Genomic DNA, 20,257 nt, shown 5'->3' with positions numbered 1-20,257 from the left:
GAGGAACAGGCTACCGTTCTTCTATGTAGGAAGTTCAGTGCAGACACCTTGTAGCCTATTAGCAGTTCAGACAGAGATTCCTAGAATATTACACATTTCATATGCAAGAAAATAACAAGGTAAGGGAACTTTTCATTTCCCCCATTAGTCTACTTATGGATTTGAATCCGATTATGTCATACCATACCAGAACAACTCCGCCTGCAAAGTTTTTGTCACACATCTTTCCTTGGACGGTGGCACCAATATAATTGGATATTTCTTTGTAACTGAAATTTAAAAATAGATTCTAATCATACAATTTTGCAGAGTCATACAATTTTTCAGATCATAAACAAAACTCGTCTTTTTTTTCTTTTTTCCTAAGACAGAGTTAAACTTCACAGGTTGTTGTTAAATTCACATTTCTGCTAACATCCAGATAGCACTTTCTAGGGAATAACTACTACTGATTCTGCATCTTTTTAAGGTGAGAGAAAAAAATTCAAAACAGAAATAATAGAAAGTGAAATTTCTGTATTGCACTCTAGAATATAATGACTCACCCTATGTAAAATGAATGAATCCTCCCAAAGAAAAATGTTAAAAGCAAGTAAAAGCCAGCCTGCCAGGCCACACAAAGGCATATCATATATGTAGGATGGAAGAAAATGTATATTAAGATGGAAAAGAAACCCTAAGAATTCAGGATTACTGATAAAAGAAAAGCAAAAAGCTTATTAAATGAAAGAGGCGAGCCAGGCCTGGGTGGTTCATGTTTGCAAGCCTAGCTACTCAGGGGGCTGAAATCTGAGGACCCACAGTTCAAAGCCTGATGGGGCAGACAAGTTCATTAACTAATAAGTGGAGCAAGAGCTCACGTGGTAGAGCGTTAGCTCTGAGGGAACCCAATCCCCAGTACCAGCACAAAAATAAACGAACAAAATAAAGCACTTGTATGCTAATATCCTCAGCGCCAAGAGGTTGCATGGTGCTTACATTATGGTGAAATAAGCAGTAATGTTTTCCTTCTCGCCTCCCTTCCTCCCTTCCTTCCTTCCTTCCTTCCTCCCTCCTTCCCTCCCTCCCTCCCTCCCTCACTCACTCCCTCCCTCCCTCCCTCCCTCCCTTCCTTCCTTCCTTCCTTCCTTCCTTCCTTCCTTCCTTCCTTCCTTTGTTTTTTTTCTTTCTTTCTTTTTTGGTCAGGTGGGGGACTTGAACTCTGGGCCTGGACGCTGTCCCTGAGCTCTTCAGCTCAAGGCTACCACCCTATTCCTTGAGGCACAGCATCAGGTCCAATTTTCTGGTGCTTAATTGGAGATAAGAGTCTTACGGACTTTAGGGCCCAGACTGGCTTTGAACCATGATCCTCAGATCACAGCCTTCTGAGTAGCTAGGACAACAGGTGTGAGCCACCACATCCGGCTGTCTTTGTTATTTTTAAAAGAATGATCACCACACTGGAAGGAGGATCAATAACTACATTAATAAAATTCGGATCTGAGGATTCCCAATAACGACTGATATTTGAGGTCTGGTTGATGATATTTAAGGATGTGACCTGTGTTCTAAGGTAAGAAGGCAAGTGGTGTTGAGGCTGGGGAAGTTTGAGCTACAAGTCAGTGGTGATGGCTGTGAATATCAATAGTTCTGTTGGAAGTGTGGTGGTTTGAAAAAGAATAGTCACATGGTGATGTCAGAAAACAATGACTAAGGACTTTTCCTCTCCAAAGGCTTGCCAGTCCTGAGAATTAGGGTCAAATTGGGCAATGAGTGGTGTGTGTGAGTGTGTGAGTGTGTGTGTGAGTGTGTGTGTGTGTGAGTGTGTGTATGAAGTGGTACATGGCTTGTCGAGCAAGCATGAGGTCTTATGTTCAAGTTCTCAGTGCCACAAAAAAGAAAAAAAAATTAGAAATAGTGCTAAAGTAATATGTTTTCTTTGGATAAGCTTCAGTAATTCCAAAATATGCTTACATTAGTAAAAATGCCATGTCATGCGGACGCAAAACAAGGAAAGATTGTTTCCATTTCAGAAACCTGTGCAATAACTCATTAGCACTTCCCGAGGTTGAAATTTTGTTTTCATCTGTCCAAAATTCCAGTGAAGACAAAATTATGGTGAGATTAAAGGAACTAAAAATCTACAACAGAACACACACAGAAAACATGTTCAAGCAGCAGCATCTGAACAGACTTGCCAATGCAATTCTGACAACAAACTTCTCGTACGTATTAAACAAACGACCTGCCAGTCTTCCAGTCTCCACTGGACCTTTACAGTCGCATACAACAATAGTGGTAATAAACAATAATACAATCACATTTTATACTTCTAAGCTGTTTGCAGATAAGCAAACCTGCAATAGTGTCTCATTTAATTTAGTCTTCACAACAACCTAACTAGGTATATGTAATTGTCATTGGGCTCATATTAAAGGCAGAAAGACTGAAAGTTAAAATGAAACTTGAAGTTGCCATCTAGCATATCACATGTACATTTAAGCAATATCCTAAAAGTAGGTATAGAGAGACTGTTTTAGTAGCCCAAGCTAAGTACAAAGTTTCAAAAGAGAAAGTACTTACAGCATTTGTCAATACAATCAACTGGAAAATTTTTTCAGTGACAATGGTTGTGTCGGAGCCCATATGATCATACTGCAAAATACAATTGCCTTTGAGATCTATGTATACATTGCCTAATGTTTAGTTACTGTTTTCCTTTTGTACAAAATTTAATGAAGTTAGAAATTGCTTAAATTATTAACATTATTTCAGTATCATACAAACCATAGAGTGTATCTAGGGTGTGGTCCTAAGCAAAAACACAATAGATTCTTGTTTGGATGCAATTATCCTGCATCTTGACTGCTTCAGTCAATATCCCACTCTGTTACTCTATTACTGTGCTAGACAAAATACTCTTTAAAGGGTGGATAGGCTCGCTTTCCATTCTTTCAAACCTAAATAGCTTCAAATAATAAGGAAAATTAAAAGCTAGAAAGTGTCCATGAGAACTGGAAATAAAACAAAAGGGAAACAAAATAGTTATGAAACAGAATAAATCTAAGTGACAGACATGAAATAGACATATGTCATTAAATGTGAATGGATTACATAATCCAAGCAAATACCAGGTTTTCAGACTTGATTAAGAAAACAAAAACAAGGAGAATTAACTGTTTATAGGAGACATTCTACATTTTGTAAAGATACAAATCACTTGAATGTGAAAGGCTTGAAATGCATACCATGCAAACAGTGATGACAAGAGACATCAATGTCAATCAATAAACTATCAAATTATAACTGTACATGCATCCAAGAACAGAGCCAGAGATTCATACAAAGTAAAGAAAAGAATCCCAAACTTAAGCAATAGGAAACTTTAAGAACAGAGATTTAAGTACAGAATTTTAGTACAGATACTAAAGACTGAAATAAAACCATATGCCAATAGCTATCCACAGAGAATTTTACTGTAAAACATTTACATTGTGCGTTTACATCAAGCATTCATGGAATACAATCCAGAAATAGAACATTTAGTAGGCTGTAAGGTAAGACTTACTGTAGTTAAAATAATTTTAAAAGTGCAAGGTATATGCTTTCTGAACGTAATGGCATTTAATTTAACAAAAACCAAAAAATAATAAAATTCCAAATATGCAAACCGATTTTACAAAACAAAGAAGAAACCTGAGAATACTTGGAAAATGTTGCAGTCATCAAAATCTAACATAGCCCATCTGATGCTATTCAGGCACAAGTAATGCTAGTGATGAATTTATTGCCAGAAGTAACAATATTGGAGAGAAGAGTATCTCGAAAACATAAATATGATTTTAGAGCTTAAGCTGGTGTAAGAACAGTAACATAAACCCAAAGAAAGGAAAAGGGGAAAAAGAATAAGGACCAAAACAAAAGTTATTGAAATTAAGGTAGAATTACAGAGAAAACAAAGCCAAGTTAATTATCTGAAAAGACAAAAATAACAGGAAAACTCATTAGCCACACTGAGAGAACGAAAGACAAAAATCTAAAACTGCTTTGGGATACAAATCCTGACTTTAGGGAAAGAATACAAATGATGAAGGAACTCTGAATACGACTGTATTACAAAAAGTTAAGTAACTTAGAAGTGAATGAATGACTCCTTGAAAGACAGAATCAGACTGATTTACAAAAAATTTGAAACTAAGCTAGCCAGGTGCTATGGTTCACACCTGAAATCCTAGCTACTCAGGAGGCTGAGATCTGAGGATCGTGGTTTAAATCCAGCCTGAGCACTAAAATGTCCATGAGACTCTTATTTCCAATTAACCAACAGAAAACCAGAAGTGGCGCTGTGGTTCAAGGGGTAGGGTAGTAGCGTTGAGCTGAAGAGCTCAGGGACAGTGCCGAGGCCAAGAGTTCAAGCCCTGTGACCCACAAAAAAAAATCTTGTCAACTATTGTTTTCAAAATTTAGAAAAGTGCTAGAGTATATCTAATAAGTTCCTAAAATTCTGTAACTATCTGTAAATGACTATTGAGGAACCATTTATTTTGTTTACATTACTAGCTATAAATTAATAATAACATTTTACGGAAATTCAATTCCCAATTGCCTACTGATAAAAATAATTCAAAATGTATTACGACATGGGAAATGCAAATTTATTATTAGTTCTTCTCTATTAAAAACTCATTCTGGCCACACAAGAAAGTTCTTTCTATAACCAACTTATCATTGAGAATAAAATATGCCAAAAACATAAATCAGACTGTACTTACCAATCGTTTTTCAACAACAATGTGCATTTCTATGTAGCAAGGCAAATCTTTTTGTGCCTGAAAAGAATCCACAAACTTTATGTTCCAAACTGAGGAATTAACTCTTTTCAATATTTGTCACTGCTATGAATGAACTCATATTTAAAATTTCTCATTGGCCCCGCAATCAATCCCATTTGCTCAATGAGACTTTTACTACATTATTTTGTGCTATGCCTTTGTATGTGCTTCCAAAAGAGTACTGAGACATCAAGTCTTGTATAGCTCACCTCAGACAAGATGAATAAAGGGTGTCAAATGATGGATTTTCTGAAGCTAGCCCAGAGAAATTGGCATTCGGAATCTGACGTTAAATACTGATACACAGTGACTACATTAAACCCCAGTGTTAGGTTTCATGAAACTTCCATTCTTGTTTTACCTGTCTATGGCTTAGACTCTGCTGGAAAATGGAGTTGATCACAAAATGTTTTCTGTTGTCACTGTCATTGTTACATGAGAAGAAACACACTAAGGCCAGACTCTAAGACAGGCTTAGCAGACAGGGCACAGCAGTGTGGAGAACACACAAGGATATGTGACAATAACATCAAAACCACCCTAGTGGGTGGACAAATATCATAATGTAGAAGAGAGGCTCCAAATTTGGAAATGTAGGAAATTATATTTATTTAGTGATTCAAAAAATGCTGACATTGAGGCTTGAATGTGCTCAAGGCTCTAACACTTGAGCCATAGCTCTACCAGCTTTTTCCTGGTTAACTGGAGAAGAGAGCCTCATGAATTTTTCGGCCCAACATTTCTACCTAGCATTAAACACCAAATAGTTCATGGTTTCAATAGCAAAGTTAAACATCTTCATTTCATTGATGTTCCTAAACCCAGAATCCTTTCCTGGATCTGAGCTACTGAAAAACAAAACAAAAAACCACTGTATTTAAGAGGTTTAAGGATTTGAGGATATTTCTCTCTTCCAACCAATACCAAGCGTTGGTTGTTTAATACTTACTGAAGTAAACCCCATTCATTCTCATCCTTTACATTAAGACTGCTGCTGATCAGTTTATTGGCAATCTAATTTAAAGAAAATCATCAGTTCACTTTACAAAAAATGAAAATGTGAGATGAAGGCGTGGGAAAATGTCTTTTGGGAAGGTAGGCATGTTGCCAGATTTGAAAGGACTTCAAACGTCAGGTTATTTAGTAAGCAAATGCATTAAGAGATTCAAGTTTATGAGCTTTCAAAGGACATTGGCATGAATATCTGGGGAGTCGGGAGGAACACGAATATGATAGATGCTAGGCAGACAGACAGACCGACAGACAGATGGAGACACATGGATAAATGAATGTGTGTGTGTGTGTGTGTGTGTGTGTGTGTGTGCGCGCGCTTACCTTGGGCAACTAATATGTTAAATAGGAAATCAATTAACTCAGGAAAGTATATGGAATAAGAATGAGACACCTGTAAGTCCCAGTAGATAAAACCAATAGAAAATGTGCAATGAGATGGACAAGCTAAATAAACCTAAGGTGTCACATAGAAAGTATCAATACTTATAAATGAGAGTGTACTGTACAGGAGAAAAATACAGTTTAGTCCATGGGCCACCAACCTCTATTCTTTGTACTTTATAGGGCAGATCTCTTTTTTCAGCATACAAAGAAACACTTGTTTTCTTGTGCCGTAGTTGATAAATTACATGTTCAAAACCAAGTGAAGACTCCAGTGGTTCAATGCCATAACTAATATTTCCAAATTGTAGTATGCCCCTACAAATGAACATCAAAGTGTGTGAGTAAAATCATACCTCTGCAAGAACCAATTAAGGATCACTATATCTTTACAAGTCAGCTACATTTTACTGATTTTTTTCTTAAGTTTGCATACATATCATGAACCGACTTAGGTCGAGAAGTAAGAAAAGTTCATGAGTATGGCAGACAACAATAATGTAATTACTATTTGTCTAGTTATCAATTAATGTGCCACGATCCGATTCAGACAGGACCGTTAGCGAAAATCATTTCCAGGTAAGCAGCGATCGGTGTTGCGGTCCCCGCAGCTCTGCATACAACCTGAGTCCGGTGCACGTGCTCAGGATCACCACGGAGTTGGTGAACCCCTCCACGTATCCTTGGTAGTGGCAGGCACTCTGCAAGACAAAGGGAAGCCCCATAGTTGAGCCTCGTTCACATTCAAGGCAGCAGTGTCAGACACTGAAGACACACACTTTAGGTTGTGTTCCCCAAATGCTTAGTATTTCTAAAACGGATTGTCTAGGATCATGAGGTGAATATATGGACTGATTTTCTGAAATGTCTCCTCCACCCCCTATCAGGTAACCGTTTCACATTTCTCCTGGACTGTAAATCCAACCTGACTTTCAATCGTTAGGATAAGGTTAACACGTCTTTAAAACTACATAATTTTTCATACTCCTCAGACTTAACTTCTACATGCCAGAGAAGTATAATGAATCCACATTCCCCAAAGCAGTGATTGTGAGGAAGTGTTTTAAGGGCAGCGTTGGGGTAGCTGGGGTAGACCAATGCACTGAGTCCAAAGGAAGAGAGAAACAGAAAGAGAAATACATTGAACCCAAGAAAGAAGAGAATTACGTTTGTGGAGATCCTGGCTGGTTCCCACTGGGCAGGTAATATTTCAACAGAAAGCCCAATATTTTAGCAGTGGAGGCAACAGTTTCAGAAGTGCTAGAAACTAAAATGCAGGAGGGGGGCTCTAAAACGGGCCATTATCTGAGGAGTACTCGATCTTCACTGAGAAGATGGAAACCATCCCCGAGGGTCTGCTCTGCCTCTCTTAGCAACCAGGCTGAATTTCACACCCCTCTCCCTTGTTGATCAGGGAGGACCAGATGCCTAATGACTGTGTAAAACCCACTGAAGCCAAGATGGCTGACTAACTCGGGACAGCCTCTAGTTTCATTACAGTCAAGTGTCCATTCAAGAGCCACATGACAGAAAGCGTCACAGGAAGCGGTGCCTGAACTCTGAGAAATCCCCACTAACTCTCGTCAAGTCCCCGGACTGGTGTGCCCCTCCGCCTGTCCTTCCCCTCGTGTCTTTGGTCCTGTCTGTGTCCCTTCCTCACTGAGGCTCCACTTTGCTTCCCTGGCCACGGAATACACCTGCCTTGCTGGAACTCAGCTTTGTTTGTCTTGGCTTTGTAATTCCAAATTGGAGGGAGGGGGACAAGAAAAGTTGATGGAGAACCACAAATCTGACAGAAGCCAAGCCCAGGACAGCTGAAGAGAGAAGAGGAGAGAGAGGAGAATTCTTTTGTTTAGACTTATTTATCTGCTCTAAAAATGCGTGGCAGGCCAAGGCAGGGCAACCCATGGACAGGAGACAGGGGAGAAGCCAGGAGAGCCCCACAGCCAGCAGGGCATCCACAGAAGCTGCAGAGATGACCAGTAACATCCAAGGAGGGAGCCAGACTCCTCACAGCGCCTGCAAAGCCAGGTGTGGACCAGCCACTACCCTAGGTAGTACTGAGAAAGAACAGTACTGAGAGCCAGTACTGAGACCATACAGTACTGAGACCAGCTTCATGCATTGTCCAAAATACCTAGCTTCCAACAACCACAAAAGAACGTTTACAAGACAGGAGGAGGAGGAGGCATGGCAATAAAATCCCCTGATGTCCTGATGTAAACCGCGACTTTTCATTGCAGGTTTTGTTTTTGAACCTGGTAGCCGCAAGTACATCTGCACACAGGACACACCCGGCAAGCGGGACGGTCTGGTGGTACGGCAATACTGCGTGGCTTGGTCACTAAGTCCTTTGGTACAATAAGAAGCGATCATGTTCATGTCAAAACAAAGCAGAACGCCAAGTGTGGAGCAAGTGAGTGCAGAGACAATGGGAAACGTACCTCGGCGTTTTCTTCAAGAGGCATCATAATTCCTGAACCGTCGTAACTATAAACTCTAAAACTGTTGGGTAAAAAAAGTCTGTAAAAATAAAGATAAAAAGGTATTTAATAGAAAAAGTGTTCCCTGGGGTTTTATTTTGGAAAATAATGACTACTATGCTTATTGAGGGTTGGCAGAAAAAGATCTCTCACTCTACAGTCCTTCCACGTCTTATCACCTTTCCCTGAATAGCCAAAGCAATTTGGTGCAAAAACCACATAGTTGGAGGCACTGGACTACCTGATTTTGAAATATACTACAAAGCTATAGTAATTGAAACTGCATGGTACAGGCATTTATAAAACCCATACATAGACCAGTGGAAGAGGGTATTCATCAGAGGAACAAATCCAGTCATTCGTTTATAATCGATTGATCTCTGAAAAATTTATCAAAAACATGTATGCGGAAGAACTGTCTTTAAAAAGCTCATTTTTGCCAGGTACTGGTGGTTCACACCTGTAATCCTAGCTACTGAGGAGGCTGAGATTTGAGGATCACAGTTCAAAGCCAGCCCAGAGAACTAAAGACTCTGAGACTCTTATCTGCAATTAACCATCAGAAAACTGGAAGTGGTGCTGTGGCTCAAGTGGTAGAGCACTAGCCTTGAGCTGAAGAGCTCAGGGAAAGCACCCAGGCCCAGGGTTCAAGCCCCACCACCACCACCACCACCAAGAGAAGTTCTTTCTTGGAAGATTGTATATACACACAAAGAAGAAGGAAATTGGACCTTTTTGTCTTATACCATGTACAAAATTCATGAAAAATGGATTGCAGATTTAATGCCTGAAACTACAAAGCTGACAGCATAAAAGCATAGAAAGAAAGCCCTGTAAGTTTAGCAGGGAAAAAGATTTTTTGACTATAGCACACACAAAAAAGCACAATGTCTTCCAGTAGAAAGTACAGAGCTAGCTAAGCACTGTGGCTCGCTCTCATAATCCTAGCTACTCTGGAAAGGGAGGAACAGTTTTCCAAGACTTCATCTCCAAAAATCCTGGCCAGTGGCCTAGCTCAGGTGGTAGAGTGCCAGCTAAGTAAACAAGCTGAGCAAGTACAAGGTCCCTGAGTTTAAGCCCTCATATTGCCAGAAAATAAATAATAAGCGTATAGCTAGAAATACTCTCTGTAATTTGTGAATAACAGCAAGAAAAATTAGTCCTTGCTGTTATCACGTAACTGTTTGTGTCTTCCCCAAGTTTATATGTTGAAACCTCATAACTAATGTGATGTTTAGGCCACAAGGGCAGAAGCCTGTAGAATGAGATCCATGTTCTTATAAGAGACCTCAAGAGTGGACCTCCCTCTATGAGAGATCAAACAAGCCCATCATTCGAAAAAGTGGAAATCTGGGCTGGGAATGTGGCTTAATGGTGGAATGCTTGCCTAGCATGTATGAAGCCCTGGGTTCGATTGCTCAGTACCACATACACAGAAAAAGCCACAAGTGGTGTTGTGGCTCAAGTGGTAGAGTGCTAGCTTTGAGCAAAAGAAGCTCAGGGACGGTGCCCAGGCCCAGAGTTCAAGTCTCAGGCCTGGAGAGAGAGAGAGAGAGAGAGAGAGAGAGAGAGGGAGGGAGGGAGGGAGAAGGAGAGAGGAAAGAACCATATTAGTTCTTTTCTATTACTGTGACAAAATGCTTACGTGAACGACGTAAAGAAGGGAATTCTTATTTTAATTTGCATTTGTACTTGATTACTGCAGCCCAAATGACTAAGATTCCTGCTGCGTGCAGGTCGTGAACACGACTGAGGGAAGCTACGCAGGCCTTGTCATTTGTGATCATGAAGAAATGAAAACCCTACTCTCGCCTTCATGCAGATGGGAAATGAAGCTCAAGCAGACACTTCACTGCTGAGGCCCTGGAAAGGGATAAGTGCCACTCCTGAGCCGAGCTAATGGATCGAGGAGTGAAATACCAGCGTCCGTGAGCACACCCCAAAACAAGACCAGATAGAGAGCGCTGTGGAAGAGGACGTGGCACCATATGTGTGAGAAAAGTGGTACGTGTGTGGTACGTGTGTGCCCAGAGCGTGCGCTGTGTGTAGAGAAATAACAATCATTAAGTGGACAATGGCATTCAAGGAGAAGTGATGGTTTTCACGTTGAAGACCCAGAAATGGAAGCTGTTGAGTTTACAGATCACAGTGGTATACATTTACACAGAAATGCCATAAACGAAAACACAGCTGGACACGTACACCAAAAACAGTTCCTACAGGAAGCTAGGCATGCTTTGCCTAGAGAAACAACGGAATGCAAGCTAATGTCCGAAGAAACTGCTCGAAGTGAAGCATACAATCAAGCATGATAGGGCGGGCCAGGACTTTGGCCTAGTGGTAGAGCGCTTGCCTAGCATGCACAAAGACCTGGGTTCGATTCCTCGGTACCACATACATAGCAAAAAAGCCAGAAATGGTGTTGTGGCTCAAGTGGTAGAGCTCTAGCTTGAGAATGCTCAAGGACGGGGCCCAATCCCTGAGTTCAAGGCCCAGGACTGGCAAAAAAAAAAAAAAAAGAAAGAGTGGTAGGGCAATGTGACAGGGTGAGTCGAGAATAGTAGACACTGGAGAATGGGCAGGATGGTCCCCTCAAAACTCCTGCTGAAGATGAGGGCGTAGGGGGCATTAACAGCCACCCAGGGACAGTTCCCAGAGTGAAAGGGAAAGTGAACCCCAAAAGTTGACAAGAAGTCTTCCGAATGAAAGCGAATGATGAACTCCATATTTGTAAAATTACAGTCCTTAGACATTTACCAGAGACAAAGCACAGCATCCTAAAAGCTCACAGGAATGCCTGCCACGTGAAATAGCACGCTTATTTGAATCTGGGTGGCTCTCCTGGCAAAGCTCACCAGTGAGAACAGGTCTGGCCCCACAACTGGCACACTGCAGTCATGGCATTAGCAGATTCTTTCCAGGGTTCCCTATGCCTTTGTTGAAGCAAATACAGCATGCAAGAAATTCAGCAGGAAGTAGTTTGCAGTGCACTTTTGGCGTCTTCTTTCAAACAAGGACCGTCTATCTCAGGTAGAAGCCATTTTCATCATGTACGATGACCTTCTGAGCTCGTTTCTCACTGCTTTGGTGATTTCACCCTCAGGTTGGTGTCTTTCACTATTTTAATTCTGTTCATTTAACCAAGAACGAGCTCAATTTTTCTTTTCCTTATTTTTGTTTGGTAACAAACTTCTTTTCTCATATTCATTTAGCTGCCATGTGGCTATTACAATATCGTCTAAGTCATGACTGCTCTGTGACAACAAGCATACTCTAACTTAAAAACATTGTCATACTTCAGTCCATCTAAAAATCTGTTAAAATCATTTCAATACAGGTTAAACAGAACTTGAAAACAAGCCATATCTATGTTTGCAGAAAGATAGAAAATCACCCAAAATTCATCCATGCAACCTTATGAACTGTGGGACACAATTCTGTCACCGCTGGCCAGGAAGAGGATGGGTGCCTGCTCTGAGGAAGGACGCTCGAGCTATTTGTTAGAGAGTGTGAAAAGAGTTCTGTAAGCACGTGTAACAGACAAGTGATGTGGGGAGTGGTAAGCCTGTAATTCTAGTACTCAGGAGGTGAGGTGGGAGGCTTTCAAGAGTGATATATCTTGGGCTTCATCCCAAGACCCTGTTCAAAAAAGAACAAAAGGACAAAAAATTTAAACAAAAACAGAGAAAAATAAATAGGCACTAACGAGAATTATTCTCAAATCCACGATAATTATGTTCTAGATAATTGCAAGTAGTAACTGCAGAACAAAGACAGTTGATAGAAAGGTCGGTCACTTACCTTTGCTTTAGGTGCATAATATATGTTTTCCCGTCAATCACAATGCTGTAGGACACCTGCATTTAAAAAGCAAGAGAAGCAGAGGAAATGATTATTGTATATTAATGATAATTACATTTCCACACACGATAGAATAGAGAAATTTTTAGAAATGAATATTCATGTTCAATATTCATCCTGAATAATGGCCTTCAGTATGATAATAATGGATAGAAGAATAGTATTTTGTAGTTTATTAATTTTCAAATTTATCCAATATAGTAGGATGTGAAGAACATATATTCTTATCAGATAAATGTGCTCATTGATTAAAAATTTGAGACCATTACAAAATGATTACATTTCATTGCAATAGTCAACTCTTCACTTAATAGCAAGCTTATATACAGTAAAGCAAAGAATTAAAAGCGTATAATGTATGTTATTTATAGATTTTATAAGAAATGGTCATTGTGGGCCAGGAGTTTGGCCTAGTGGGTAAAGTGCTGGCCTAGCATGCATGAAGACCCGGGTTCAATTCCTTGGTACCACATACATAGAAAAAAGCTGGAAGTGGTGCTGAGGCTCAAGAGGTAGAGCTCTAGCCTTGAGAAAGTCCAAGGACAGTGCTCAGGCCCTGAGTGCAAGCCTACCATTGGCAAAAAAAAAAAAAGGTCATTGTTAGACTACAGTAATTATTAGGGTGTTTTATTAACATAAAGATTAAAAAATGGCCCAACATGGTGGCTCCCACCTGTAATCATAGCTACTCAGGAGGCTGAGATCTGAGGTTCAAAGCCAGTCCAGGCACTAAAGTCGGTGGGACCCTTACCTCCAATTAACCACCAGAAAACCAGAAGTGGTGCTGTGGCTCACGGGGGAAGGCAGTAGTCTTGAGCTGAAAAGCTCAGGGACAGCGCCCAGGCCCGGAGTTCAAGCCCCACAACCAACAACAACAGCAAAAAACCATTAAAAAATGGTATCTGATGAATGGAGAATTTATTCTCTGGGTCACTGTACAAAAACAATCTCTTCTCATTGTTGAACCTCCCAGCCCACAAACATGGACTAAATCATCAGTTTAGCTTTTTCATACTGTTTATTGTTTTGTTCATCATTGCCTTCAATGATACATATGGCATACTAAATCTTTAAAAAAAATTCAGACCAGAAGTGCAAGTGACTTTTAACATTTCAAATCACGTTTGTGGAAATTTTGCTAGATGGATTTTTTTAAATTCTAATTTCCCTTTTGATTTTTTTTGTCTATAATCATAAGTTTAAGAGTGCGTGTATCTAAAATGTATCCATCTCTAATGGCTGTGGCTGCACTGCTAAGTGCTGGCCTAGACTGCCCCCGCCCATTACAAAACAAAGGCAAAACACTTCCCATTGGTTGTACCAGTGTGCAAACAGAAAACTCGATGAACAATTTTATTTTATTTTTTTGCTTGCCAGTCCTGTGGCTTGAACTCAGGGTCTGGACACACTTTCTGCCCAAAGATAGTGCTCTGCCACTTGAGCCACAGTGCCACTTCTGGCTTTTTCTGTATATGTGGTACCCAGGCATCGAACCTAGGTCTTTGTGCATGCTAGGAGAGCACTCTACCACTAGGCTATGCTCCCTGCCCCGAACAATTTTTTTTTGCTTATGTACTCTAACCACATTTTGTTTTGTTGGATTTAATTTTTGTAAACAATGAGTGTGAAACGGTACCCTTCACCAATCTGAGTGTGTTTATGTTTGTTAAGTTCTCAAGGTTAACCGTTGATTGTCATTTATAACTATCTAGGCTTCTAGTTGTTTCTTTTTTTTTTTTTTTACATTTTCTGTCAAATTTTATTTTTTAAAAAACCAAATCAAAGTTACAATTCAAGAACTGAATCTAAAGATGTCCTTAACAATAAAGCACATCTGTGTATGGAGTAAGAAAGGTTTCAAAATGGTCATATGTTATATGCAAATACCCAAATAATAAACCATTCCTTGTAAGCCTTTTGTTAAGTGGAGTCATAAAGAACTAAAGAATTATTGCTATGAAACAAATCTGTACTACAGTAGTATGAATCTTGGGTATAATAAGTTGGATGAAGTTAAGAAGTTGAAGATGTGATATGATGTGTTTGTGTGTATGTATGTGTGTGTGAGTGTATAAGCCAGCTGACCCAAGAACAAGTGAGCTATTTAACTTGTTCAATTGAGACAAGACATGTTAAGTCTCCATTTTTAAGAAGGCAATTAAAAATTACAATTCCAACAGCCCACAAACCAAATAAAAATATTAGAAATTAAAACTATGTTCAGAGAGCTTTTTGCCCAGCTCATTTTCGGCACCCCAAGGAAAATAAAAGCATCCATGACTATCACAGATGAAAACAAAATGAATTATCACTGGAATCAGTTATTTTTCCCCACTCTAGTGGTTTATTTCTTACTGATTTGGAAAAGTTCTTGATATAGTCCAGATACTTCAGATGTAGTAAACAGCTTGCAAAGGCTAAGTTTAGAATATTTTCCACTTGGTTTATAATAATTTGTTGATGTACTTAAACCTAGGTCTTCCTCAATTATTTTACTCCAGGATTTGTGCTTCTTAATCCCTTACTCAATTCCTCTAAAGAGCCTAAACAGTGTCTTACATTTTCTTTCAATTTTTAACAGCCTACTGTTTGATGCACTTATTTTAGCTAGAACTAATTCTGACGTATGATTGACATTAATATATATTATATTGCTAATCATCTGTCGCTCTGTCATTTATTAAGTTGAGTGTGTGTGTGTGTGTGTGTGTGTGTGTGTGTGTGTGTTGGCTTAGGCAACTGAAATATATTTTCCTGAGCTTCTAGGTCTGAGTACAGGGCATTGGTGAGGATGGTGTCTTCGGGACCAGGAGAGAAGAGAAGCCTGAGGCCTCTCTCCCTGCTAGCAAGTGACCATCTTCTTCCCCTGTCTTTTCACTGCCTTGCTCTGAATCCTAATTCCTTTCTTTTTCTTTTCTTTTCTTTTTTGACAGTCCCGGGCCTTGAACTCAGGGTCTGAGCACCATCCTTGGACTTTCTCAAGGCTAGAACTCTACCACTTGAGCCACAGCACCACTTCTGGCTTTTTTCTATGTATATGTTACCGAGGAATTGAACCTGGGTCTTGGTGCATGCTAGGCAAGCACTCTACCACTAGGCCAAACTCCCAGCTCCCTAATTTCCTTCTTTTAGCCCCCGGTACTGCGTGTTGAGCTCAGGTCCTCGTGCTTTCTGGGTACCTTCTCTATTACTTGTCCTTTGCCTTTTTCTGCTATGGACTTTGGCTAACTTTGCTGGGGCCAGCCTGGAGCCATCATCCCCCCTCTCCCCGCCGCTGGGATTATAGACAGGAGCCATCAGGCCTGGCCTCCAAACCCCCCTTCCTATGGGCACACCAGCTGTCTTGGATTAGGGCCCGCTGTACAGAGTGCATTTCAATTTGATTATTCCATGAAAGACTCTTTGCCAATAGGGTGATGCTCTGGAGTGGTGGGTTGGTACTTTGCCTGGGCAGGGGTGCTGGTCAACATGGCAATGGCTGCAGCTATCCTTCACCCGGGAAACTTAAGCCAAAATTGTACCTTTTTTCCTCCATGATCTGAATCTATCTGAACACACTGAATGACAGGAAATTAAAATAAAAAGCCATTTGCTGAACTCAACAATCCTTCATTTTCAGGTAGGTACAACATATTTGAGGCTGACACAGGAGGAAAGACACGGGGAAGGGAACTTTGGAGGAGGAGACAGCAAGCGAAGCGTACAGCTACAACACAAGCCCTTGGTCCTCTTAGCTGTGTGTAAGGGATCGGCCTGCATTTAGCACGATGTCTATGCCTTTTCAACCCTCTCACTGCCTACCCACAAACCACCAAATCCCGTGTGTGGTTTTCCTGACAACACCCACTGTAAGTGCTTAACAAATGCTCTGCAAAGAAGAAATGGGACCAGATGTCCTGGACTCTTAACTCAGACTGAGCATTTGGGCGCTCTTCTGTCAAACCATGCCGCTGGCTCCATCTGCCCATGTCTGAGCTTGGAGAGGGAATACAAGACAAAAGAAAGGCCCTTTGCAAGTAATGGTCCACCCATCCTGTCTTAAACTTATAAATGATTATATACAAAACAAGACCTAGAGGGAAATTAGAATCAACAAGTCAACTTAGCAAAGTTTCTATAAACATGGTTGAAATAGATATGTGTATAAAACAACTTGCATTTCTAGCCTGCATTTCTATTATGGCCAACAAAAAGGAAGTGATTTAAAAAAAAAAATCCTGAAAAAGATTGAGTGTTTAAAACACACAGTCGGAATATACTTCTCTAGAAATGATTGTACAACTTAGTTCCAAAACAAAAAAGAAAAGGATAGAGTTATTTAATATAAAGAAAAATGGGCACAGATGCGAATCTGAAAGAAAAATGTTGGAAAAGAATAGTCGCGATCGTGTTTGCGATCAACGTGGAGCAAGACTTTGAATATGAAACACAAGTAAACAAAATACCAACTCTACCCCCCACAAAACAATCCTTAAAATATAGTTTAGTGGGTGGGATGGAAGAGAGTATTGGAGGGGGCCAAGAAATATTCTGAGACAGCCGAGAAAGGACGGATTCGGAAGATGGGACTGGGGTTGGTAATAACCATTGCGCCACATTTCCTGGAAACTCTGCTCGCCATGCTTCCTTTTCAAACACAGCTTTTCTACCCAACCACCACAGAGGGTCAATCTGAAATCCAGGTGAAACATGGCGCGAGAACTGGTCGGGGACCACCTGCCCATGAGGTTTTCAGACTGCCACCAGGAATGGGGAGCATTACATGTTCTGCGTATCCTTCGCCTTCTGCCGACTCTATTTTCTCTGGAATTGTCACTTGCACGTGTAGCTTTTCGGAATCTGCACAGGGAGAAAGGTTTCATTAGAGCAAAACCTGGTCAGTGCATAGCTTCCGTCCTTTCCACCGTCCCCTGATCTGGTGACACTCCAGGGTTTTCTTTTGGGTGTGGCTTTGCCCTCGCCAGGCGCTCCACCACTCGAGCCACACCTCCACGCCGTGTGGCTTTATGTGGGTCTTGCTCTTCAGGTGGAGACCTGGACTAAGCTCCGGGGTGGCAGAGGGTGCCCTTGTCTGCCCCGGTGTGGGTGAGATGGGCTGGGCGGGGCTCTTGGCTGGCTCCGCACCGCCTCTTCCAGGGCGCCCTTCCCTCTCCGTCTGGAGTCCCAGGCTGGACGGGAAGGGGGGGACAGGGCGCGTGCAGCCGCGGGCAGGGCCCGCACCCCGCACCCCCGGGAGGCCGGCGGTCAGCCCCCACTCACTGCAGTCGGCCTGCAGCTCCCCGGCCCGGCCCAGCCAGCCCAGGCTCAGCAGAAACACGAGGCGCGCCATGCCCGTGCCCGCCGATCGATCGCGCCGACGCGGCGGCCGTTGGAGCGTTGGGGCGCGCGGAGGCCACCGGGGGCCGCGGTGGAGAACGGGGCGGACAGGGGGGTGGACAGCGGGGAGAGGGGTGGACAGCGGGGAGTGGGGTGGACAGAGAGGGGTGGACAGCGGGGAGAGGGGCGGACAGGGGGGTGGACAGCGGGGAGAGGGGTGGACAGCGGGGAGTGGGGTGGACAGAGAGGGGTGGACAGCGGGGAGAGGGGCGGACAGGGGGGTGGACAGCGGGGAGAGGGGGTGGACAGAGAGGGGGTGGACAGCGGGGAGAGGGGTGGACAGAGAGGGGTGGACAGCGGGGAGTGGGGTGGACAGAGAGGGGTGGACAGCGGGGAGAGGGGTGGACAGAGAGGGGTGGACAGCGGGGAGAGGGGTGGACAGCGAGGGGTGGACATCGGGGAGTGGGGTGGACAGAGAGGGGTGGACAGCGGGGAGAGGGGTGGACAGAGAGGGGTGGACAGCGGGGAGAGGGGCGGACAGGGGGGTGGACAGCGGGGAGAGGGGGTGGACAGAGAGGGGGTGGACAGCGGGGAGAGGGGTGGACAGAGAGGGGTGGACAGCGGGGAGAGGGGTGGACAGAGAGGGGTGGACAGTGGCGAGTGGGGTGGACGGCGGGGAGAGGGGTGGACAGAGAGGGGGTGGACAGAGAGGGGTGGACAGCGGGGAGAGGGGTGGACAGAGAGGGGTGGACAGAGAGGGGTGGACAGCGGGGAGAGGGGTGGACAGAGAGGGGTGGACAGCGGGGAGAGGGGTGGACAGAGAGGGGGTAGACAGCGGGGAGAGGGGTGGACAGAGAGGGGTGGACAGAGAGGGGTGGACAGAGAGGGTGGACAGAGAGGGTGGACAGAGAGGGGTGGACAGCGGGGAGAGGGGTGGACAGAGAGGGGTGGACAGAGAGGGGTGGACAGCGGGGAGAGGGGTGGACAGAGAGGGGTGGACAGAGAGGGGTGGACAGAGAGGGTGGACAGAGGGGGGGTAGACAGCGGGGAGAGGGGTGGACAGAGAGGGTGGACAGAGGGGGGGTGGACAGAGAGGGTAGACAGAGCGGGGGTGGACAGCGGAGAGCAGGGTGGATGGAGAGGGGTGGACAGAGTGGGGGGTGGACAGCGTGGAGCAGGGTAGATGGAGAGCGGGGTGGACGCATGGGAGGTGGCCTGTGACAGAAGCAGGTATGGTGGCATCAGAGTCTCCCTTGGACTTTCCTGTCAGGCTGGCTTTGAATCACGATCCTCAGACCTCAGCCTCTTGAGTACCTAGGATTACAGGCGTGAGCCACTGTGCCCTGCTTGAATTTCTAATTCTTAATAATATGTAATATGTAGCAATACTCTAGATGTCATTGTAGAGATAGATCAGTATTTTAGCTCCTGTAACATTGTGTGTTATATATTACACTATATATAATTTGTATAATACAATTAACAAAATTCCAATTAAACTGTGTATGGTTTATATATGCTATATATGTTATACATGTATAATGTCAATTGTAGGTATACTGCCTGGTTAATATTCAAATGAATAGGCCAAGCTAAACCAATACCCACATCAAGAAATGCAACAGGACCGCAGCAGAATTCCCCACCTTGTTTCCTGACAGTCATCGCCTCTAACCAATGAGAACCAATCACTGCCTGGAACATTGTGGTGACGTAAGGTCTGCTGGGTCGTAGTTTTGTTCCCATTGGTGGATATTACACATTGAATGAATTAATCACCATCTCAAATATGCCCCTACTTGGCTATGGTCGCTCTTTTTAGCACACGATTTTAGTGTGATTTTTAGGAGTTTCTATTTTCTTTCTAGGGCAGAAATGCTAGTCCACATAGGATATGTTTCCATAGAGCTGGATGGATAGGATGTTTCCATACAGCTGTCCAAGACTGGAGTTTAAATTATCCCCAACTAGGATTGTAGACAATTACAGAGCCTCCATATCAATGCCTCCCCTTTTTTCTCCCATTGTTTCCATTGATTTCACTCAACCTGTAGATGCCCTGCATTCTGGATTAACTTCTCATTTTGTTGGTGAATAATTTTGTGTTTATGCCAATTTATATAGCTTGTTTGGCAACTATCTGCTCGACACTTTGACTCATTTTCTAATTGGGTGCCTTGTCTCTTTCTACTACAAATAGAATCTCTTACATTCTTGGTAGAATTTCCTTTGTTGGATATGACCGAACCTAACTTGTGAACTTGTCTTCACCTTTAAAACCTTTTTGAGTTTACCACTAGTCCTCCAGCATGGCTCTCAAAACCAGGTCTGAGGTCACGAGCAGACAGTCCAGACTTAATCCTGAAGCACATGTCTGTACCCCAAGATGGC

The 20,257-nt window shown here is 42.8% G+C and overlaps 1 protein-coding gene across 1 annotated transcript in view; it reads right to left on the bottom strand.

The window, feature by feature from the left end:
• LOC150049452 (disintegrin and metalloproteinase domain-containing protein 2-like) overlaps nt 1-17,936 on the bottom strand; it is a 41,976-nt gene extending 24,040 nt beyond the window's left edge. Inside the window, exons 1-10 of the mRNA XM_090353646.1 lie at nt 17,810-17,936; nt 17,313-17,389; nt 12,491-12,546; nt 8,651-8,729; nt 6,831-6,907; nt 6,368-6,524; nt 4,752-4,808; nt 2,563-2,634; nt 1,954-2,120; nt 188-269 (exon numbers count right to left, since the gene is read on the bottom strand). Coding sequence (XP_090209772.1) covers nt 188-269; nt 1,954-2,120; nt 2,563-2,634; nt 4,752-4,808; nt 6,368-6,524; nt 6,831-6,907; nt 8,651-8,729; nt 12,491-12,546; nt 17,313-17,389; nt 17,810-17,879 — 894 coding nt within the window. The 5' untranslated portion in view covers nt 17,880-17,936. The remainder of the gene's footprint in view (nt 1-187; nt 270-1,953; nt 2,121-2,562; nt 2,635-4,751; nt 4,809-6,367; nt 6,525-6,830; nt 6,908-8,650; nt 8,730-12,490; nt 12,547-17,312; nt 17,390-17,809) is intronic.
• Between the last annotated feature and the right edge of the window lie 2,321 nt (nt 17,937-20,257).

The sequence above is a fragment of the Megascapheus bottae genome, chromosome 20, assembly GCF_031878675.1.
Source record: "Megascapheus bottae isolate mThoBot1 chromosome 20, mThoBot2.hap1, whole genome shotgun sequence".
Taxonomy (NCBI): domain Eukaryota; kingdom Metazoa; phylum Chordata; class Mammalia; order Rodentia; family Geomyidae; genus Megascapheus; species Megascapheus bottae.
The sequence above is the reverse complement of the archived record's forward strand: the minus strand, read 5'-3'. Positions and strand labels throughout refer to the sequence as shown.